This window comes from Haliaeetus albicilla, chromosome 3 (genome assembly GCF_947461875.1).
Source record: "Haliaeetus albicilla chromosome 3, bHalAlb1.1, whole genome shotgun sequence".
NCBI classification, from domain to species: domain Eukaryota; kingdom Metazoa; phylum Chordata; class Aves; order Accipitriformes; family Accipitridae; genus Haliaeetus; species Haliaeetus albicilla.
This window is the reverse complement of record NC_091485.1, coordinates 27,924,809-27,949,538: the sequence shown is the minus strand read 5'-3', so window position 1 is coordinate 27,949,538 and position 24,730 is coordinate 27,924,809. Positions and strand designations below refer to the sequence as shown.

General features: G+C 38.0%; 1 protein-coding gene across 1 annotated transcript in view; it reads left to right on the top strand.

The window, feature by feature from the left end:
- CDH2 (cadherin 2) overlaps positions 1-23,599 on the top strand; it is a 115,716-nt gene extending 92,117 nt beyond the window's left edge. Inside the window, 5 exon segments of the mRNA XM_069779226.1 lie at positions 769-1,002; positions 1,324-1,557; positions 3,288-3,427; positions 14,733-14,897; positions 22,184-23,599. Coding sequence (XP_069635327.1) covers positions 769-1,002; positions 1,324-1,557; positions 3,288-3,427; positions 14,733-14,897; positions 22,184-22,390 — 980 coding nt within the window. The 3' untranslated portion in view covers positions 22,391-23,599.
- The last annotated feature ends 1,131 nt before the right edge of the window (positions 23,600-24,730 follow it).

Here is a 24,730-nt window from a genome sequence, read left to right as displayed (position 1 = left end):
CAGAAAGATGGGCAGGTACGGTTAGGAACTTTCTTGCATTAGAGAGGAAAACTGAAACACTGGGGCTATTTACCTTGGAGAGAAGACAAATGGTAAAATTTTGCAAACTGAAACAGTATAACAAAGCTAGATCAACTATTTCTATCCTTTTGGCTCTGTTCTGGAGAAAAATATTAAATGGAAGATTATGGGGGGGTGGAGGCGGAATAAGAACCATTGCTAATTGTACTGAGAAATTCAGTGCCACATGTTCATATAAAAGTGTGACTTTAGCAAGGTTTACGGAAGCATCACACATTCGATATGGATAGCAAGAATATCTAGAAGTAGTGTGCTGAAAGTCAGTATTAAAAAGAATTTAAATAGCACACTTCTGGTAAAGGGTGATCGTAACTCTTCAAAGTTACAAAATAATTTCTCTAGAGGATAAACTATGCCAATTTTGCACCTTTTTCTTTGAAGCATTTGATGTGGACCATCTCTGGAGATGAACTGGCTGTCTGGTCAGTAAAGTGGTTGGGTTCCTGATCCATGTATCTGCAGTTATTTGCTGAATTTTGCCAAGCAGGGCATTTTTTTCCTCAGAACAGACTACATAAGAATTTGTGTGTTAGCACAAGCAGTGACAGTGTTAGATTGGCTTGGTAAAGACAGAATCCCGAAACTGATGTGAATGTTTGTACATGGCAATTGAAAAATGTTAGTATAGTTTCATTTAAGTAACTTTGCAGTTGGAAACAGGCTCAATACCATTTTCTTTCCTTGAAGGAATTCCCCCGATGAGCGGAACTGGCACACTACAGATATACCTGCTGGACATCAATGATAACGCCCCCCAAGTGAACCCGAAAGAAGCCACAACTTGTGAAACACTACAGCCTAACGCTATTAACATCACTGCTGTAGACCCTGACATAGATCCAAATGCAGGCCCTTTTGCCTTTGAGCTGCCTGACACACCTGCTAGTATTAAGAGGAATTGGACCATTGTTCGAATTAGTGGTAACTAACATTATAGAAATGTTAATAATTTTAAAGAAACTATCGCATATGCATTTCCATGTTTTACTTTGTTGTTATTTTGCAACGTACATGAATTTGATTAATATGAATAGGAAAGCACGTTAGTGTAAGTTCCCCAAAGAAAAAGAAACTTTAAGAGAGAAAAGGTGTTCACAGTAATAAAGTAGTCTGTTATCCTGAGTGTCATGTTTAACAATAAGTTAATGCAGAGCTCAAAGATGAGCCATTTTTGCCAATACAGTTTTAATCCCACATGAACAGTACATTACTTTTTAACAAGTGCCTTATTTTCACACACAGGTGATCATGCCCAGCTCTCTTTAAGGATCAGATTCCTGGAAGCTGGTATCTACGATGTGCCCATAGTAATTACAGATTCTGGAAATCCACATGCATCTAGCACTTCTGTGCTGAAAGTGAAAGTTTGCCAATGTGACATAAATGGAGACTGTACTGATGTTGACCGGATTGTTGGTGCAGGTCTGGGCACTGGTGCCATCATTGCAATTCTACTTTGTATCATCATCTTGCTCAGTGAGTAGATAGATCTCTTATCCTAACTCTTTTATTCTTGTTTTGCAAGTACCATCTTGTTTTAGTCCCACGTACCTTGACAAAGATGGGGGAGTGATTAAAGACACAAGCCCAAGAATTGTTGCTGCATAGTTTAATGTCTTGGACAAGTATGAAAGCTTTCTGATGGTAAAGGATTAGGAGTCTGTGAGACAGATCCTAACTAGCCCTTGCATGGCAGTCAAGCCCCACAGTGCATTGTGAAAGAGATTCTCCATCTATGCCGATGGGCACTTGTTATGTTACATCAGTGGGTGACCAGGTTGAAGATGTGATTAGCCCCTAGACATCTAGTCTCTATTGTGCTACTGGTACTGTGTGATTTGACACCACCCACAGCAGGTATCAGTGCCTTTAAGGAGTGCTCTGGTGTTACTGCTGTGGTGCTTCAGACTAATGCAAGTAGGCTATTTGATGATTTTGGAAAGTAATACATCACAGCCCTTCATATAAGGCCCAACAAGCAGACAGCCATGCAGGAACAGAGATGTGTATGTTTGTTTAAGTACTACATAAAGCTGTGCTAGTATTTTATTTTTGTGTCAAGTGCATTCAGTAAGGGAAATGACTAAACATCATGACTAAGTGTCTGTCCAGTGTAGTAAATTAGATGCTAGCTCTTCTACACATCATGGTTAACTGATTTCTGATTGTGGTGGAACACAAGTAAGGGATTAACCTGTTGAGAGTATACTGTGCACCAGTCCAGAACATACAAAATGATGAAAAGGAGTAACTAAAAAAAAAAAATTAAAAAAAAAAAAGTATTTGAGCCTAGCTAAGCCCATGGCTGTACAGATGCACAGTACAATTATTTTCTCAATACAAGATACTCTTAAAATGTTAGGTATTGAATTAACAAAGCCTTACTGAAACTATCAAATCCTTTAAGATATTCTTCATATATTGACATTCTAGATACATTGGAATTTCTTTCCATGAAGATGGTTGTAATTGGCAACATGGCTATTGTATGAGAAATTAATTTACTCACATTTCTTCTGTTTTGTTCCTCATTCAGTTTTCTTTAACAGCTTCAGTCTGTAAACAAACAGTATAACTTGAAATTGTTGAGTTTAAAGATTAAAAATATATAGCTCTAAATGCCACTGCATTTTCATAAACCTTGAGTCCTCTTGCTTCTAAACATAAATCTAAACTTAGGCAACAGTGTAGTCTGTTCTCATGGACTTGCTGAGCCGTATGCCAAAATAGCCTCAGCTTGGTGATGTCGAAACATAAGAACTACTTAAACTATATAAATTGTTATATGTTCTTGGGACATAGCAGAAAAAAATGTAAATAACGTAATCTTTTAGAATTCTTGCCACAACTGGAGAGATTTCCTTCTGAATCCACTGGTTTATGAAGCTTGGTCTTTCTTCTTCTCATGACGAGTTTATTTTGCAGATGCAGAATGGATTTGTGGCTTATGATCTTGAATATATGATTGATTTCCAAATCAAATGGCCTACAGTAGCCTGAGTTTAAACATCTCGTGCTTAAGCTGCCTTCTATGAAATTTTTTATTGAAAAATAACCCAAAAAAACTCAACCTCATCCAGAGCAGTCAAAGCCAACTTTCTTGGCTTTTTTCTTTTTTTAAATCTTGGTGTTAAATTTGTACAATATTCCATGGCTGTACTTCAGAATAAAGATGTGATTTTGTGTCTTCCCTTTTTGCAATGTAGTTTTAGTTTTAATGTTTGTGGTATGGATGAAACGCCGTGATAAAGAGCGTCAGGCAAAGCAGCTCTTGATTGATCCTGAAGATGATGTGAGGGACAACATTCTGAAATATGATGAAGAAGGTGGTGGAGAAGAAGATCAGGTGAGGAATGATTAAAGTTTTTTAGGTATACATTTGCACTTCAGTCTGCACTTCATCTATTTTGTTCCCATTGACACGTTATGATAGGTAGCTAATTTTTGCATTAAATACTGAAAAAAGTAAGTAGTGTTTTAAAAACCTGAAATATCACATTGCTTTCTCATGTTGTTTTTTGCAGTTCCAGAAGTACCAATTGCTTGCCTTTTGGATGAGATGTAAAACCAGTATCTTGTCCACTTACAGTCATGGCATTCCGACCATATGCCGACTAAGGCTGTTATATTTATATGAAAATTAACATCCACTCTCATTGCAGTCTGTAAACCTTCTCTACTCCTTGTCTGGGATCCTGTTATACAGAATCACTAGTGCAGAGTGCCTAATATATTCTGTTCCAAATACCACCCTTTTTTGGTGGTAGGTGAATGCCTTTCTAGATATACAGTAATGCTGGCTATTGACAGATTGGCCACTACTGGGATTTCACTTTGGGAAGTATTTATGTTTCAAGTAGCTGTTAGGGCACATCTTGTGTTTATTCAGATACCTGTCCAGGCAGGTGCCATATGCATTTACTCTCACATCACTTCTGTTTGAACCACTGCTGATATGTCAGAGGACTAGGAGTGATGTGTATATGCTAAGAATAGCTTCTTTTTCCCCTCTTTATCCAAGTTAGTGAATTTCGAAGCAGTGTGATTTCCTTCCTTCAGAGGAGGTTTATTAAGTGCTTTATGAACATGACAAACAGTAGATTTATGCATGTTATTAGTGGTAGAAGTAAGTGTAATAATTACAAAGGGAACAGTGCATATAATAGAGCCTAAGAAGTTTTCCAGTAAAAAGCCTTGAAAAATTACGTGTAATTCTTCCACACATACCCAGTCACAGTCATTTGGCACGTGAGTTATCTGAAAAGTGGCTCCCTTCACTGGTACAGACACTTATAGCTTCTCTCTGCTCGTTTGTTGGTTTGTCTGAAATTTGTGTTCCCCTTAATTTTTATGCTTCCTGCATTTCCCCAAGTACTGTTCTTACTTCCTGGCTTTTCTACATAACTTTCTTCTTAAGCAGTAGGAAACTTCAGTTCATGCAGTTTTGGAAGATTGCTTATGTTACTAAATAAATTGAAGACAACCTTTGAGTCTGTATATGTATTCCAGTTGTTCGTACACAGATAGTTTGAGTACAAGAATTGCATCCTGTTTGTGCATCTGTTACTGCACAAAATACTTACAAGCTTAAAAGACATGAAGAAAACTCAGTCCTGTGAGAACTGATTTTCTAGTTCACATATACCCAGCTCTTGTTCACCCACGATTCTCTGGAGGATCTGTTGAGCAATTTTCATGTGGTTTTGATTTTTAGTTATTGTCCGCACAACTCTCAGGACAGAGACAGTAACATTCTCAGAGTATGTACTGTTCATTAGGAAGTCATAGGCGATGCTAGAGTAATGTTGGGAGAGTTTGTGCTGCAGATCAGAAACTTTAAGCATTGTTGTAACAGCATACAATGAGAGTAAAATACTTAACAGTTTAAAAATGGTGCTGAGGTCTGTCCTCTGTCCACCTTGTCCTGTGCTGCCCTGCAGTGAACGTGTTGTGTTTGTGAGAGGTATAGTCAGGGTATTGTGGCAGAAGGTAAAACTGTGTGAATGCCGTAGAGATTAGCAGGATGTAAACCATCCAGAAATGCAGTCTTTCACCAGCAGTGAATGAGCGTAGTGCACGCGATGAAAGGAAAAACTGTCAATGGGTGGAGTAGCAGTAAAGTGGTAAGAAATGTGAAATTAGGATCACTTCCTCTCACAGTGAGCAGAGGAAGCACCTCGACACAGGGAGGTTTAATGGCTTTATAGAAAATTGAATGATTTTTAGCCACAAAACCCCTGCTTGCTTTCTTGAGACAAATTTTAAGGCCACCGTTGCAAATTAATTAACTTAGCTGCCAGCCACATAGTTCAGGTACAGTGGTCCCTTTCCTGATCCATTGAGCAGTAGACCATAGTGTCTGAGGGTCTAAAAGGTTTTTATACACTCCAAACATAACAAACACTACAAGAAAAGAAAATAAAAGCTTATACAAAGTATAGCAAGCTTTTATAACCACTTCTGTAGCAAGAGTTTTAGACCACTGTGTAGGCAAGAAGGGAGTAGATTTTCCCACAGCTCCAAAGTTAGGAATTTGTTGCTGTCCAGAATGCCTGAATAAGAGAGCGCAAACTTTTCATGTAGGCACTTAATTTTCTATCTACAGTGGATGATAGAAGTAAGCTCCGTCTGGCTTTTCAGGGAGATTATTTTACTTTATTTTGGTTTGATGTTTTGTAAAATCTAATTTCTGCCCATGCTTAACTAGATGATAATAGTTCCTAGGTTCATTTGTTCTTGGTTCCCTCCTTGTCCCCCTCACCTCTTGTGCCCAGAGGAAAGAGGTAGGATTATGTTTGGTTGGGTTTTATTTGCTTTTGCATGCATTTCTTGTGAGATTTAAGAACTTGGAATGCTAAGCTTTTGAAACATCCCAACAAGTTCACTACAAGTAGTAATCTCATTTTTGCACACCGTAGCTTAGTAAAATACTGTACAAGCAAAGCTGTGTGCAGAACATCGCGGGCAAAAGGCGTTGGCCATAAAGATCTTTGCATTTTTGTCAAAGTTAAAGTAAGTGTTAAAGTGTTCCAAAAAAGCATGAAACTACCATCAAAAATCTATTTTCAGAAGGAAGCTTCATAGGATAAAACTGCCACTATTCTATTAAAATCAGGAAAAATTATTGCATGCTAACCTTGCATCCACAAGTCATCAGAAAAGGACAGAGGAAAATGCTTTACATCAATATTAACTTTTTATGGAGCACTCTCCCCAAAACCATCAGGATTGATTGAACAAGAAGCTTTGGTAGAAGGCAGTGCACAAGGTGACTCAGAGCACAGAACCATCTAACCCAGGGTGCATCTCATGCAGCAAAATAGAAGGGAGTGCTCAAAGCTTCATGTGAATCTCAGTCAAAACAATATTTTTAAAGCTTCGGATATTTTTATAATGTACCTTTTAAAATTAGTTATTTCTATTTATAGCAAGCCAATTACTTAGGCTTTTTTAAAATCACCTGCTTTTCTTGATGAATACTTGAAGACTTACCATGTGTGGCCTCATATTTTTCTTGTTTATCCCAGATGCTTAGGTGAGTTGAAGATATGTGGTGGGTAGGACTTGAAGGTAAGTGACAGAACTTTAGGAGTCGTTGCATCCTCAACCAAACTACTTTTAGACTTGTGGTTTCACTCTTGGAGTAATTTATTTATTTAAGAGGGTTTATTTATTTGGAAGCTATGCAGTTGGGTTTCTTAGCTGTCATGGCAGACCCAGAAACTCCTAAAGCATGCTTGGAATGTTCTTTTCAAACTCTTTGTACATGCTATCAGAGTAATGTCTCCTGCAACAAATTTGATGAGTTCCAAATTCCAGCTAGTTCCTCCGAGTCGTAGCAGCTGTCAACCACAAGGTGGAATTCCTGCTTGGTTTGGTGTTTTGGTTTGTTTTGGTTTTTTTTCCTCCTGTGCTAGCATTTCCAAGGAGTTATGATGTGAAGTCTGTCATAAAAGAGCAGTATACTCCATCGTGAAGGTCTCCTGTTAATCCCATATGAGGCCATCTTGGCCTGCTTTGTTCACTCTGACAGACTGAATGCTTGTAAAGAAAATTGAGGTTCTTGAATGATTCATAGTCTTCCTCTAGCCTGACATGATGTACACAGGGTCGTGTGATCTCCTCAGCAGCTGAGAAAAATGCTTTTAATTCCCTAAGCCAGAAAAGCTCTTGAGCTGTGGGCCGTAACTGAAGTCAGCCGGCTCCCCACTGAAGAGCATTAACACCAGAAATGTTCTGGGCTTTTTTCACCTAAACTTCTGTTTCTCAGAAATACGGGCTGAAAAACTAGCTGTGAAAGCAGTACAGCACTCCTGTTGTTCCAGGCAGAAACTTTTTTTTGTGGTTGTTGGGAAAGATCACTGTACTAGCAGACATTGGGGACAAGGGAGGAAGAAGAGGAGACAGCAGTATTCCAGATAGGAAGTCTGGGACTCTTCTCAGGATTTTGCTTAATATTTTCTAGTTTTAACAATTTGGCTACCTGACTTGCGGCAGCTGGGCCGTGAGATGCTTCGAGTCAGCATCATTCCACAGAAGTCAGTGGGACTGGTTTGGTGACTGGTTTGGGGAGGGGGGATGTATGGTGGGGGTTTTTTGTTTTGTTTAGGTGGTTTTTTTAATTGCATCTGAACCTTTAACCCAGCAATTGGGGTAGGGGATGGGAGGCACTACAGTTTGCTATATTCTGAAATAGGTGTTCCTAGTTTATGTACAAATTATGAAGCTGGTAGCGATTGTCTTGATTATTAGCGGACCACGTGATCTAGAGCTTGTAGCCGTTTAGCAGACAGGAGGTGTGAGATACAAATGACAAATATTGTCCCCTGACACTGTGTGCTCTCAACTTCTAACACTATTGTCAGTTCTAAATACCAGAACCTCATGCTGGCTGAGTGTTAAAGCGCTTAGCACATGTCTGCAGCATAGTTCACGCACATAGCAGATCACAACCCATAAGCATCACTAATTCATTTTCATTGCATATCTCAGACCATTCATGTGATTTATATTGAGGCAGTGGGTGCTCGACTGGGATACGTGCAGCATATGTCAACCTGATAACTGTGATTATTTTTTTTTTCCATTTAATTCCTTCTGTATACATCTTATCGCACAAGGTGATCCTCTCATCTCCTTTGAGCCCATTTCTTTAGTGTTTTCTGAATTTTAGTAGTACTTGCTCATGCAGATGGTCCTGTTGAAGCAAGTTGCCTGAGCAAGTGCATGATGTGCTTTGTGAGTATCGCAGATCAGCTGTTTTGAACCTGTTTTTTAGTTTTGCTCTCGGATCTCTTCAGCACAAGAGCTTCTATAGCAATGATTTTATTATTATTCAAAGTATTTTTCTTCCTAAGGATTCTGTGTATTCCTTCCTACATGACCTTTTCTTAACAAGAGTGTTCAGACATTAGTCAATAGTTTGCTTTTTGTCATGTTCTATTATATGTTTATATAGAGAAAGAAAATAATAGCATTTATTTTAAAGGTGATAATAGCATTAAAAATAAAACCATAGTGGTTTATTTTTATGTGTGCAGGATCTAAATTCTAAGCAGAAATTGCTCCTTTATAGAAAGGGTAGCTTAGTTCGAGCATTTGTGTGTCATTGATAAAAATTAGTTGAGTGATCCTTTGGATTTTTTTGTTTGGTTTTTTTTCCTATTGTCGTAACTTTCTGTATGCCTGCATCTTAAGGTTACATTGGTCTTGTGTGCTGGATCTTATCATAACCTCTGTTGTAAACATGACAATGGTCCTTACCTACTCTATGAACTTTATAAATCCATTTAGTTATATTTTATTTTCACCACCCTATCTAAGTGTTATTCAGATCATTTACTCTCACTTTCTAACCTTTATTTTGCATTGCATTAAGATTGAACATATTTTATGTTTAGAAATTTTAATCATAACGAATGAAATGATTGTTGCTAAGATATCCCTAGGAATATGCAATATTATAATTAGAAGGTAGTTATTTTGGGGATTCTGTTTGCTTACTAAGACATTAACTTCATTTTTTGAATGAGTGACTCATGCAGTACTCCTGTGGAGGAATTACTGTCGTTCCTTGGTGAATCTTTATCACATCATACAAAAAGTAATGTTTCCATAATTCCATTACAAAATTGTTGTGTGTTTTATTTTATCCTATCTAGAACATATGCCTGTTATTGTGTTTTATCTGCAGCTGGAGTTTAACTTTCACCTTTTTTATTACTAAAGAAGATAAGCTAGCATCTTGTTTATCTTAAAAATTATTAACTTGTAATACTCCAGATGCATCTATAATAAAAACAAATGGGAAAAGCAATATGGCAGAAAGTAATCAAAAAGTGAGTGGCAAATAGAGAGCAACTGTTAGCACAGGCATTTTAACTAGCCTCCCACCTGCAGCCTACATCTAGTCAGTTCTCTGTGCTTTGCTTTTTTTGGAGTCCCATTATTTCAGCAGATGTAAGATTTAGCACAGGTTGGAGCATTTTACAGAACTCGGGCAATGTTTTATGTGCAAATTTCTCATAGTTTTTTAGGGTGATGTTTGGTGGGTTTGGGGCTAGAATGGTAAGATGTAGTGGGGTTGCTTTTCACTTCCTTTTTCTTTGTTTTTAAAAGACCTTGGCAGATGGGAACATTCAGCTGTATAAAATATTTCTTCCCTTGCTTCTCCATCCCATTTCTCTATTGGAGCAGACAGTCTTTGGAACACACAGGCAAAGCAGAACATGTTTTATCCATAGGTACTTCAGGTCATAGTTTGCTCTGTTCTCTTAAACCAACAATAAAAGTGGGTTTACACTAACACACCATTCTGTAAAACAGGTGGGCGAAATGCAAACTTCTGCCAATGCTGCTTTACACGCACTTAAACCACTGCAGCTGATTTTGTTCAGTGAGTGACACTTACAGTTCTCACCATCAAATTAAGTGATCTTGTGACAAATTGATTATTTCTTGCATGGGGATGGATCCAGACTTTCATATTTCTTTGCAAAGGCTGCATCCTTTGAAAATGGGAAACAGGTGTAGTGTTTTTGTTACATTAGTCCTATGTCCAATCCTATATTCATGCATAGCCAAAGCTTTAGTTCTGTACAAGGTAAAAAAACCCAAGTCATCCCTAGAAGTGTTATAGCATAGTCTAATGAATGGCCAGGAAATATACTGAGAGCTCTGAGATAAGAGAAGCCAGATTCCTAAATCATTAATGAATATGTCAGTCAGGTTGCATGTACTGGGTGTATCACTGTTACTGTTAGAGAAAACTTTTAGTAGAGAAAGCTCAATTTAGATGTAATATATTCCAGTATTCACATATATTCAGAGTTTTCCTATCTGGAAAAAAGTCAGTCCCATCTATGTATAGCAATTTATAGTTTTAGTAAGTTGTGGTTTGATTCTGTTGTTTGCAGTTGTGCTTTTTAATGTTGCAGGATGCATTCATACAAAGCAGGTCTGGTTACTGTAAAAATGTTTACTTTGGTAAGTTTTTGCCAAGAAGTTAAGTAGATTGTCTAAAATGCAAATACAACCAGAACAGCTAATCCAGGAGAAAAAAGTTAACTTTATAAAACTAGAAGCTTCTGAGAAACTCTTATTTCCTGGCCTATCCCCTCATGGGTTTTTTAGGGATTGTAGCGTTTGGTAACTGTCAGTCAGAATGCAAGGTATTTTTTAAAAAAATCTCTCCTACTGCCATAACTGATGACTGCTGTATGAGGGATTACTTAAGTGCTGTTAAATGAATAGCTGCCTTGCACAAGAGGAAGTTATTTAAGGGAAGAGATTTTGAAGGCTGCATTATCTTGCTTCTTTGTAAATCAGCAATAATGGGGAATAGAAAATGGCCTTTTCTTCTATTCTGGGCATTTCTTCTGTTCAAGTTGAGATACTTGGACTGTGCTTCCAACTACCATGTAGATGTTCTTAAAGAAGTGCCTTTTGAGGTTTTGGACCCTTCTGCCTACACATCTGGTAAGGTGGTTAATTTGTAGGGCTTAGCTAGGTGGTTCTGCTATTTAGCACTGTCTCACTGGGATTTCATGTTTCAAGAATGTGAGGTGGGAGCTAGTAATGCTGTAAGTCTTTGCTTAAAGCTGTCTAGAACTAAGTGAATAGCTAATAAGCTCAATGTTTGTAATCAGCTTGGAGGGGAGGGAGCTGATGGGGTTTTGTGAGTTTTTTTTGAGATTTGTTTGATTTCACAAGATGCAACTTCTGATAAAATGCCCTTTTAGTACATTGTGACTTTATTTTCTTTCTTAAAAGCAAATCAAAACCAGAAGTTTTTCTGCTTCAATACAGATGGCGGAGGCGGGGGGGGGGGGTGTCAGCAAGAGCAAATAGTGATGCTAGAGATGCTAACCAAAGAGAAGTGCTGGTGGTTACATTAAGAGAGCTATATTGATAAAGCATTAAGGTTGTAATCTCTTTAACCGCCAGTTATCTGAAAGATAGCCATGTTGTCTCATCCAGTGATATCAGATCCCTTTATAAACAAAGGGAAAGGTAAGGGATCATTCAGCTTGCTTCATTTAGATCCCTGTCATAGAATGGGAGGTTTCTGTTTCCCTGTTGACTGTAGATTTGGACAATCAGACTAGTCTAAATTTCTGGTTTCTAATGGCCTGAGTTTTTGCTTAGATGCAAAATGGGAGCAAGCTAATATGTGTTAGTGACCTTCGAATAGAGAAAGCTAATACTAGATTCTCCCATCAACAATCTAAGCTTGTCCAGAATTTTGAGGAGAAAAACTCAAACCCTCAGTTTGGATTTGCTTAAATCCATACTGAAGGAAGGGAAAGAGGTATTTGTTCTAAAATTGCTGGAGTTAGGGCTAAACAGCATAAATAAGTAAATAAATACTTATGACAAAAATTGGCAGCCATATGAATTGGATGCTTGCGTTTGCTCAAGTATGTTTCCAGTGGAGTCTTGTTCCTCATTAGCGCCTTGGCTGACTGTAATTATGAACAGGTTATATGGAAAAAGGCTGGAGCAAAGACAACATTGTTGACTTGTGGTCCTGAAATTGAGTAAAAATAATGACCCAGAATCTTGCTCCAAGCTGGCTGTCCCAGCCTACCCCAGCATGTCTTGTTCTCTGTCTGATGTGCCACAGTTTTCCATTTAGCTGTCACTTCTGCAGTTAACTATCTCAACAAACTGCTTGAGACTAACCTTAAAGTCTGTTCAGGAGCTTTAGGTAATACATGAAAAACTTTCCCATTTTTCTAGCAGTGAATGCACCATTGAATGAAGAGATGGAATTTCAGCAGCCCTAAACAGCTTATGCCCTGGCTCTTTAAAACAGTTTTCCTTCTTTTTCTTTGCAATAATTGAGCAGAGCTGACTTTAGACAGAATGTTGAAACAGCTGGAGTTGTTGCATGGTGCTGCATTTGTACAGCACTAAGCCAGTTTGGGGAGATGGTGGATGACTTGCCATACCTGAATGATGTACAGTTAGTATTGATTTTAATGAGACAGGAGATTTGAGAGTCTGTGGTAATAAGCACAATGGATCTTCTCTTCCTGTCCAGACACTAATAAACCTGCAAAATAAATTTCCTCTGATAGAAGGCTAGGTGGCAGTGTCATAAATTATCCTAGAAAAGAAAACCAAGGTGGGAGTCCAAGTGCCGTTGCCTTGCGAATGGCAATCTTTGCTGTCTTTTTAGCTGTAGAGCCTGGAGGTGTCTCAAACTATACACACGCTCAAGAGGATGGCCTTGGATACCTTAGATACTAGATACTTAGATACTAGACTGACTGACTTGATTCATATTGCATTTCTGTATGACTACTGGTGAGAATAATAATTGTATGCATATGCCAGTGGGTGGAAAAAACATTTTATCTTTATAAAACTAAAATGACTAGAGAGGCTCTCCTGGTTTTAATATATTGCTATTTAACCATACCTGTTTGAATTCCTCTGTAATGAAATGCTTAGTATAAAAAAAAAAAAAACTGTATTTTTCATGTCTCCCTGTTGGTGTTTTCCACTTTTATCTTTTGGGTAGGTATGAAAAGCACTCTTGTGTTACACATTTACAAATTCTAGAACATATGTTCTTCGCTGTTTCATAGGATTTTCTGATAGCATGTCTCTAAACTATTTTGATTTATGTTACATAATAAAAAGGGAAAGGAGAAAAGGTTGTTCTGTTTACTTTTCTCCAATTCATACAGCTTCATGGCGACCACTTACTATTCTGTTTGGTACATGAAGAACCGAAATGTAGAAGCTACAGCTCTGCTCCAAGGAACTTGTAATCTAATTAAAGCATATGAAGCTGCATTCTCAGATCTCAGTGGAGCTGTTCCACCTTTTTTGACTATATATTGGCGTGCAGTCAGCTGAGGACCCAAGTAACAAATTGGAAGGTGTAGTGGATTTGATAGTCAGTTACAATTCTCCCAGCAAAATACCTTCACTGCTGACAACAGACCTCTCTTCCTGTTGAAAAGTCTGGTTTTGGGGTCACAGTAGGTAGTACTCTCTAAAAGGACCTATACCCTGCGAGGTGACAGTAGAAGTAAATGCTTGCATTCCTTCCTTTAGGAGCCAGTTAGGAACCAATGCAAATGTAATTGGCTGCACAGACAGCTTCCAGCAACTTGAGATCATAAATAAGATTTTTTACCAGAACAACACGGTTGAAAAACAGAGACTGATGCTGCTCAACTGCTTGGATTATTTGTGGGGCAGGGTATCTGGCATACAGGAGAGTTGGCATGAGCCCCAGTCTCCTGGTAGTTCATGAATGGCTTTAGTTTAAGCCTTTAAGCCCAGTTCTTTGTTCTGCATTTTTACCAGTGCCTTGCGCAAAGGCATCCTTGAGCATGACTACCTACCTTCTAGACATGACAACAGTGAGGTGAATGACAATGCTGAAATGCATCACACTGTATAAATAGTATTCAGGCATATCTATCTTAAATGTATAAACATTCATCTAATTAAAATTTTTATATACATACATACTGCTTATTGGAATTCATAGTGCTATGCTAGCTTCATCAGTCTGCCAGAGTTTGAAACTGCAGCATCAAGTACTTAATGAACGGATCCACGAGTAATCTTTAGAAAGTGCTTAGAATTAAGGCCAAATCTGAGGAGCTTTGTACTTCTTATGACATTTTTTCCCCCTTTGGCTTTCATATTATGGAAGCCACATGAAATCAGCAAGGAGTCTTAAATTCATTCTTTGAAGGTATTATAAAATGCTGCAGAGCAGTGCGCTTTCTCAGAATGAGAATGTCTGGCATTTATTTGCTTAGAAAAATAAGAGTTGGATTTGGCATCTTTGCTCTATGCAGTAAATCATCATTACTAGGCAAAGTGTTTAGTCTCTTAATAGTACTACTCAAATCCTTGCTTCTCAATGGAAAACTTACGAGGAGCTCTACAAATCTGATGGAATAGAATTAAAACAGTAGATTCAGAGAGTATAAATCAAATAACATACTGTTGGTATGCAAATAATGTTACTGACTTATTCTCAGTAAGCATTACAATCCTGAATATAGGACTTATGGTGAAAAGATACTTTGCATTTTCCCTTTTTTTCCTCCTCATGTTTCCACCTGACAGATATTGTTTGAAAATCTCCTAAAGTACTGTCTTTGTTTCATATTTTGCAGGATTATGACTTGAGCCAGCTCCAGCAGCCTGACACTGTGGAACCAGATGCCATAAAACCTGTTGGAATCAGACGTCTTGATGAAAGGCCGATCCATGCAGAACCTCAGTATCCAGTCAGATCAGCTGCTCCTCATCCTGGGGACATTGGGGACTTCATTAATGAGGTAAAGGAGAGAAAAAAAGTTTCCTCCTAAGATCTGATAAGCTTTTATATTTTGTTAATTGTACTCTACATGAGTAGCTGTTATGTTTGAACATAATAACTTTTTAAAACTTACTTAAACAATTAAAATTGTCTTGCTTGATAGAAGTAAATATGTTCTTCTGAAGTGCAGGCAGATTTAATTAACTCATTCAAAGAGAAAGGGAAGATATATCAATTAACTTCTGTACATTTGTATTAATTACATTCATAATATGTTATCAGCTGCAACCACAGTATCTCCAAGCAGGATTATTCTGTGGGTTCCAAGTAATAAATAGACTAACAAAATTATAGTTTAGCCTAAATTCATTTATTAATTCACAGTAATTTAATAATGGAAGAAGTTCATTTTCATTTTCCTCATACATTACCCTTTGAATCCAGATAATAGTGGAAATTCAGTACCTTCAATAAGACCAAAAGAATTCCGTCAAATACGATTAGTGAGCAGGGCAGCTAAATTAAATGTTGTGTAAGTGCTTTTAATACTTGTCTTGTCAGAGAGCTTTAAAAGTCTTTACATTATCTTTGATTCTTCAATCTAATAAAGATAAATGGAAGTTAAGATTCAGACTATACCAGATTACTCACAGTTCTGAAAGAAATGCTCCTACAAATATTATTTTCATTTTTTCTATCACTGGTCAGTCTTAAATCATTGGTTTTGTGGAACTTAAGATAGAATGTGTTTCTTGTGCTTGCTGGTTATAGGAAAACAAATACTGATCCAAAATTTATTACTCAAAAATAAGCTATATCCTGTAGATGAGTAGTAGTAGTTAATTAGTTTCTCACATCTTCCTTGGCAATTGGAGCTGGACAAGTATTACAGAGTATTGCAGAAATGTTTTTGCAAATGTGTTTATTCTTGTTTGCTTTAAAGAAAAGTCAGGCTAATATACTAATGTCTTTTGTGTTAGCAAGCTGCAGAAAATTGAGTTCGTTCCTTTTAAGGTATACAGCAATACAACTGTAAAAAAACTTACAGGGAGATGACTAGCAGGAAACATACAAATATTCTTATAAGACATTGTATTTCAAGAGACTCCAGGTTTGGGGAAGAGCTGTATTAGAAAGAGATGTCTCAACAAAGAGGATTTTTGCATGCCTTGCACTTTAAGTATTACAATTTTAATCGGCTTCTGGAAAATAGTGGAGACATGGGACAATAAAAGGCCCACACTGTTGGCCAAGGCCGCATGCGCACAAGAACTTCCTTGTGTTTCCTTGTCTTTTTCCAAATAATCAAGAGTTTTCCATCCTATTCTCACACAGCTGTGACCAAATACTACCCATCTGGCAGGCAGTTGGGAGGAACCCATGATGCTCAGTACCTTGATTTTTCTTGTCCTCAAAACAACTGTCAAGCCCTCTTACAGAGCCAAGACAAGGAATGTGTGTGATTCTCCTGGAAAGCCAGAAAAGGGCCAGAGTTTGTCCAGTCTCCTACAATTTCTAAATTACTTGGAAAGCTGTTCTTGCAGTAGTATTTTTCAGGAGGTTATCACCCTTGAAGATTATAGCATCAATGTGTACACATGGAGTTGTAGAAACAGTACGTGCTGTCTTGATTTAACCCAATATGTTTATATCACAGTACAGACAAGCACACAGCCATTTTCTTATTGCTGTCTGTTGTATTAGATCAATACCTCCCTTTATGCTTCCCCTTGCCATCCACCAAAACAGAAAGCTTCTCCCAGCTATTATTACACAGTAAAATAATGTCAGTAACATTGACTCTGAAATAAAATTAACCTTGAAAATATATATGCAATTAAAGAAAACATGGTAGTTTTCTTGTCTGCAAGTTAGCTCAGAATTATATCCTCTGATTGAAAGGAACTATGAGGTAGTTTCTGTGTTTCAAGCATTATATATTTACCTTCTTTTTTTGATAAGGTATTTCTTTCTTAGGATTTCACAGCCATGTATCGTTTTACCGTGGGGCATTCCACCTAACCTTCTCTCTAGCATGCAGTAGCCACCCAAAGGTTGTCCATGCTCTGTCTGTTTTGCCAGAAGTCTGAGCAAAATGGAGATTTTATTTCTTCAAAACATTTTCATCTTAATATGTGTTTTATGTTAAAATTTCCCATGGCAAATGTGATTCTAGAAAGTCTGTTGGGGGGGGATCAGTTTTTCACAGTAGTACTCACTATTACAGTTAAATTTCCAAATTATCGGTGTCTAGAGCATAAACATGCAGGCTGCACAGGTTTTCAGACTCTCTTCAGAGAATTCCACCTGCAGTCCTGGCAAGATTATACCCAAACAAATTGCTAAGTTCCTCTCAGTTTTACTTGGAGTAAAAGGAGAAATATCTTGGGTAAAACCCATACCAGACATTTCTTAGGGCGGTTTATACAGAAGATATGCTGAGCTGTGAAAACAATGCAGCAAGATAAGAAAGGGGAAAGTTCATATCTCTCTGCATCCAGCTTCAACATCATTAGGCAAAGAACTTTCTTCCACTGTAACTACAAGTCATACCGTAACTTTTCCCTTGGGCAGCCCTAACACAAACCACCTGCAAAACTAGCCCAGTTGCTAGCTGAGCAGGGCAGGCTGCCTTTGGATTGTCAATACCTCGGTAGCAAAGTCTGCATTATGCCATTGGTTTGAAAAGATGCAACACTTTTGGAGATCAGTCTGGTCTTTTGGAGGACTTTGGCCCTATTCTCAGAGATGCTGATCAGCATGATCCTTTGGGATGCCGGCCTATATGCGGGAATTAATTTAGTCTGTTGAATACTCACCAGCACCTCAGACACACAGCCAGCATTGTTCAGATTAGCCTCTGAATTACTGCAACTTTTGACAAAAAAGAACTATAGGTCATTGATTTCAGATATTAGAGGATTTAGCTACCATTGACAAGCAAGCATGTGGTGGTTTTTTCTTATTACTTTTATTACAGAGCTGTAGAAACAAAAAGTGAAAAAGACCTAGTGGGTCATTTTGTTTCTTTCCTTTTGGCAGTACTCTGTTTCTTCTGGTATATTATTTTCTAGCTGTCATCTGTTGTATTAGATCTGCTTAACTCAATCAGACATACATGAGTATTTTTTAGTGTTTTAATGACTTCTCAGTTGAAAAACAAGTTACAAGTATGATAAAAAGTTCAGGTATTTTTATAACACTTACAAAGTTAAGATAGCACATACAGAGCTACAAACTTTCTAAAATAAGAAGGTTCCAGAGGTGCCTTATAATCAAAATATGTTTTGCAGGCATAAGCTAAATGACCTCGGAGACTTTCTTGTTTTGTCTGTTTCAATGGATAGATGAATCTCTAATTTAAGGGGGGAAGGAAAAAAACCTCGTTTTCTTCCAGTCCAGTGTACAAACAAGTCAGTGAAATAAGTCATGTGTTATTAAGAATCCTCTGTAGACCTTGTTTTCCATTTTGAGCCTTTTAAAACATAACCTGCAGAGTGTGGAGCATAATTAACACATAGAATAGTCAGGATTTGCAGGACAGTATAAATTAGGCCTGTTTGAAGTAGCTTTGTTAATCCTGTTTTCAAGAACCGCCTATGCTGTCCCTAGAAATCTTGAACAAGTTATATTGTAGTGGAGAATTTGTGGCTAAGAATATATTTCTAATCAATAGAGGACATAGCCTGAGGTAAACTAAATTTAAATTACAAACTAAAGGTCTCATCCCATGAGGACATGGAGGACCCTCAATTCATTCTTAGTAAATGGTTATTGATACAGTGCACCCCCAAGCAGAATAGAGTCCCTTGATGTTTTCTGTTTTCTCTTGTCAAGTAAAAAAAAGGTTCCAGATTTGAAAAATTTTTTGTATTTCCCTAGAGTGCTCTGTTCTTCCTTTCCTTCTCATCAAAAGTCTGCTGAATCTGATTAAGTAGTAGGATTAATGAAAATAAAAGCATTAGATTTTGTAATGTTTCATATTAGCTCAAGATTTTGAGGGTGTGGCTTTCCCTTGATTTGAGGCAAATTGGTAATGCTACACATACTAAGGAAAGTATAACTTAAGGTTACCATTGTTTCTCAGCCAAGGCCCTGTAGTTTCTCCTCTTCTGCCCCTTATCTCCTCCTTAGTGAAAGTTGTCATGACATATATAAAAGAGGAAGAGGAAAAAAATGAGATTGCTACTCAGTCTGTCCTAGGTCTCAAGCTGGCCTTTGTATTGCCACGGTTCTTCTGTGACTGCTTGTTGTGCATTGGTGGTATAGCAAATGCAAGGAAATGTGACTTTAGTTCACTATCTCCCAGCAGGATCACCTGGTCCCGAGCATGTGCTTCGGCAGTTCTGTTGTTGAATAAGCTTCTCTACCTAGTAAAAACTTTTGGGTTTCAGATCATAAAACTGTAAACCAAATAACTATAACAGCTCTGCTGCTCTGAGATTCTTGAACACATCTGGGAAAAACTGAGAGATCTCTTCAGAAGTGGTTGACACCACCAGGGCAGCCTTTTCAGTTGTGCCAATACAGCAGGTTGTGGTACCACCCACTGAAAGGGATGGCATAATAAGCAAAAAAGGCAGCAATACTGAAACCAAAGGGAGCTTCGTAAGCCAATTTCACTGCTGAAGCTGACATCCAGTATCTCCAGCTTCGGACATGCTGTAGAACCCAACAGTAAAGCGGAGTAGCGTACTGGGTAGGTTCAGAGAATATGCTTAGCAGAGGGAAAGTGAAAAAATTGTAGGATTTCTTTATCATTTTAGTATGTAACTTGCCACACAAATATAGCAGAAAACTTGGTTGTCATATGAAGAGTTAGAGACTAAGTTCAGTCATTATACTGTGAATCTGAGGAATTTTTAACCAGAGGATAGGTGCAAATGTCAGTGTAACTTTGGCTGTGCAGTTGAATCAATACCTCCATAACATGGCCCGTAGCTACCTTCTCTGAATGAAATGGATTACACAGTAAGCACAACCTTTGAAACAGTGAATTTGTTAGTGAGATGCTATCTTGTAAGTCAGTAGCTCAAAGCCAGTTTTTAAATGCTATCATGATGCCAGCAGCAAACTGAAAAAAATCCAACTTCCACTTTGGAAAAAGAGATGGAAAGAGGCTGCCTGCCACCTTGCCATGGATGGCTGATAGGTATATGAATTTCTGCAGTCATGTAGGAAAATGTTTTGTTCACTGATTTTTAATAAATTAGTATCCCATGGTTGGCTGGATGTTACTAGACAGAACTGCAGGGAAGTAGCATTTCTTCTCCAAGCCGGCTTTCTAAATGACTTTGGCACACTGATACCGGGGATTCATACCTCAGCACTCCTTAAGTTCAAATGGTATGAATCCCAGCTGTCAGTGTGTTATTAAACACGCAAAGCTCAAGTGTCACCTGTGTTTGAAAAGCATGGGTGTCTGTCACCCCAAGCAGGCTTAAGGGAAGATATAAGTACCATTAGGCCAGTTACTGCCTAAGAACTAAAGTTGCATTTCTGCTTCAGCAGCAGAAATTGAGAGAAAGCCTTAGAACTATTTCCAGCTTTGAAGCTGGATAAGGGAAGTCTCCCAACACTTGATATTGCCTTTTTGGAATGTCAAATCTTTTGTGCTTATTATGGCCACCAGGATGGAAAACTCCAAAGAGAAGGATAACAAGCATCACCAATTACTCTTATCAGATAATTCAAAATTGCACTTCTAATGCAGGCTATTAATAACCTGCTTGATGTTGTTGTACTACATGAAACAATCATTTTAAGTCCAAAATGTGTTCTTGATTAGAGGTCATTAGTTTGATAAATATGCAGGGCCTTTCCGCCACTGATTTGCAAAATTATTTTAGGTACATTTTGCACACTTCTGAATGATTTTTAGATAGGCAATAAAGAACCAGGATGCTCTTCTACCTTATCAATGCCATATGCTTTAATTAGTGGGTTTAGCTATATACGTATTTCTAGAAGAAAAATCAACATCCATTTCCATTATGTCACATTTAGACTAAAAACAATTGAGAGTAAAACATACTTTTCTAAATACAATATGTTAAATAATTCAAAGGAGGCACACTCAATCCTTCAAATAATTGGGAGTATAATAAAGCCATCCCTTAAATAAATAAATGTTAAAAATCAAAAATAAAGCTAGCACAAATAGCCCTGGTTAAAATTAAGAGCGAGCAATTTAAAATCTTAGGTCAGTCTCAGAGAATTCTGGAGGATATATCCCTTGCCAGTGGCTGCCATCCTATTCAAAGTGGAAGATCTTGAAAAAGCATTGCTAATCCTGTGGAAGAAACTGCAAAGTTGAAAAATCCAAAACGCAGGAGGGCTTTTAACTTCAGGTTTCAGCCTTTTATATTCAACTTGTAAATCTTCCCAGGTTAAGCACAGAGTAAGCGTCTCATATTCTAAAATTAAACTTACTGTTTTGGTTTGGTCCTTTGTAAGAAAATGGGGTAGGAAGAGACTTTTCTCTGGAAGAAGTGTGGTTCTTTCCCTGCTTTTCTCTTCTTCAGTTTGCCTTGGTTTTAGTTTGAGTTATTCAGCTCTAGAAAGTAGAAATTCAAAATTACTGAAGACCCAATATTCATGTGTTGATAACTTGAATACTTTGAAATGAGGAAACAAAAATGGTTATAATCTTGTATTTGTCTTTGATGTCATTGTGTGTGTGTGTGTGTTTTCTGAAGAGCAGGTGGAATCTTATGGGTGGTTATGGCAAAGCACTTAAGGATTAAGCCAACATATTGCATCTTTTTCTCACAGCAGCCTACAGAGGTACATGAATTTTACAGGACTGACTAAATACAGCTTTTGGCACACGCAGGTGGACTGCAGGCCAGCAATGTCAGTGCATATGTTATTGGCCATGTGAGGTGGCTGTTAAAGTGAATCTTTGCAAACATGCCTATTTCTCCTTCCCCATCTGTCTGTTTAACCAGTCCCATATTGCTCATGCTGCAGGTTGCAAGCTGTGTAGCTCTGAAACTGTATTTATTAGCATGGGTCCTAGTGCCACAATGTTCTCTTAAGGTTTTGTTAGAGCTGTATTTGCAGCTACATTCAAAATGTCCAGTGCTGTAATGCTGGAAACCTGGGCATTCAAAAAGGGATTGAAATAAGTTCTTGCTGGAGTTAGAAAAATATGAATCCTCTTTTGAATTGGATTGCAGAAGAATAAGAATTTGGTTTTTTCAAATGGCGATTGATAGATAACTGCATCGCGCTATCCCAGTTACATTTTGTGTCTCTCTCAGATACAGAACTTTGTCTTTTTTCTCCCTCTCCTTCTTGCAGGGACTTAAAGCAGCCGACAATGACCCTACAGCCCCACCATATGACTCCCTCTTAGTCTTTGACTATGAAGGAAGTGGCTCCACTGCTGGATCCTTGAGCTCTCTTAACTCCTCAAGTAGTGGTGGTGAACAAGACTATGACTACCTAAATGACTGGGGCCCACGTTTCAAGAAACTGGCTGATATGTACGGTGGAGGTGATGACTGAACTTCAAAGTGAACTTTGTTTTTGGACAAGTACAAACATTTCAACTGATATTCCCCAAAAGCATACAGAAGCTAGGCTTTAACTTTGTAGTCTACTAGCACAAGTGCTTGCTGAAGGCTTTGGCTTAGGCTGCAAACCAATTTGGGCTCCGTGGAATATCAGTGATCCAATGCTGTTTGGAAAAAAAATATTGAGCTCAGTTACACTTGAATTTTACAGTACAGAAGCACTGGGATTTTATGTGCCTTTTTGTACCTTTTTCAGATCGGAATTAGTTTTATGTTTAAGGCTTTAATGGTACTGATTTATGAAATGATGCATTAAAGAGACAAAATATGTTGGGGTGGGGAGGAGTAAGGTGAAACACAATATGCTTCAACATGCTTTTGTTACATCGCATTGCTTTTATTAAAATAAGGAGATGAAAAATAAACAAAAAAAATCCTCATGGAACAATTTTATTATCTGGGAGAGAAGACCATGAGGTGGAACAATGTACATTACTTCTAGTTTTAGATGTTAGGGGATTTTTTTCACTAAAATTCTAAAACTTATGCAGCTGGTTGCAAATAAAGGGAGTTTTCATATCACCAGTTTGTAGCAGAATTGATTTTTTTTTTCTTATGCTAGAATGTTAGACACATTTTGGTCTTAATCCATGTACACTTTTCTTTTTTCTTTTTTTTAATTTCTAGTATTTTTTTTCCCACTTCACTGTAAAAAATGGTATGTGTACATAATGTTTTATTGGCATAGTCTGTGGAGAAGTGCAGAAACTTCAGAACATGTGTATGTATTATTTGGACTATGGATTCAGGTTTTTGCATGTTTATATCTTTCGTTATGGATAAAGTATTTACAAAACAGGTTGCAAACAAGTGACATTGATTCAATTGTTGAACTGTAGTTAGAGTACTCAATATTTTTTTTATTTTTATTTTTATTTTTTTTTTTTGTTTGGGGAGGGAGAAAAGTTCTTAGCACAAAAGTTTTACATCATTTGTACCAAAAAAAGGGGGGGGGGGGGGAGTTGGCCTGATACTGGTGGCACGAGTAAATATACAGTATGTTTTGGGGGCGGGGAGGGAAGGGGGAAGGAGCTTTCAAACTGGAGAGACTTCTGAGAACAGCTTTGCCTCTGTATTGTGTACCAGAATATGAATGATACACCTCTGACCCCAACGTTCTGAATAAAATGCTAATTTTGGATCTGGTGCTTGGTTTGGCATTTATTTGTCCTACCTAGGCTATAGTAAATAAAAGTAAAGAAAGTGTGTTTGAGTTTTGTGAGAATTTATGTGCACCTCTTTAGCATTCGATACTACTGGACTGAAAATAAGCTGCACATAGAATTTGGCACAGATTTAGAAGGCAAGTTCCCAGGTAAAAGCGAAGTGATCTGTGCCATTTCTGGGAATCAAAATTTTCAGTTCTGCATTGATGGCTAGCTCTTTGATTTAATGTACATTATCTAAATAACAGAGCTTGCATCATTTTTGGCTCATTTCTAGACTGACAGTTTAATGATTGTGTGATTATGCTGCAGGTTGCATAAATAAAATAAACTGCAAATCCTGGCAGTCATCTGCCACCTGGACTTTCTTCCATTGAAGTAAAGACAAGGCCCTGTTAACTTCAGTGCACATCAGATCGTGTCGTTCAAGGAGGTGCTCACGGTCGTGGAGCTTTATCAAAAAGTCCCATTAGGAGATTAGTCATTACTAAACATGTTTCTAAACCTGTTACAATGATTTATTTACAAACAAAGCAAACCTAGTAGGTACAGCAGTTCTGCCTTCTTCCACGTGCAATGATCTGCTCAGGTTTAATGTCTACATCTACACTTATTAAAGACTGAATTGTGAACAGTACGAAGCTCAAACTCGGCAGAAAACGCCACACACAGTTCCTTGGTCTGTTGAGAGAACTGGAGCAGCAGGGGGGGATCCGGGCACAGGGACTGGCGAAGCAGCCTCCTGCACTGGGAAGGCTGGGTGGGCACGAAGTTAGTCTGTGGGTGATGCTTTTCAGCATGGTGCCACTTCAGCGCTTCCTCAGTGCTCAGACTGTAACTTGCATAATTTGACTGTGACTTCCAGAGGTAAATCCTGAAATCTCAGTTGGGGAGGGTTAAACACTGCATGTGAGGTATCTCCTCTTCACTGTGCTTTTCATGGGCATGTCTCCTTTCTTCCTCTTGTTCCTGATGGAAGTTGAGAGGTAGCAATTCTCTCGGACTGGGATATAGCATTTCAGCATCTGTGTACCTGGCTGTTATTTATCTTGTCTGTTCGTAACTATAGCTTGATGCTGTAGCAAGCCTTGATTTTTCAGTAATGT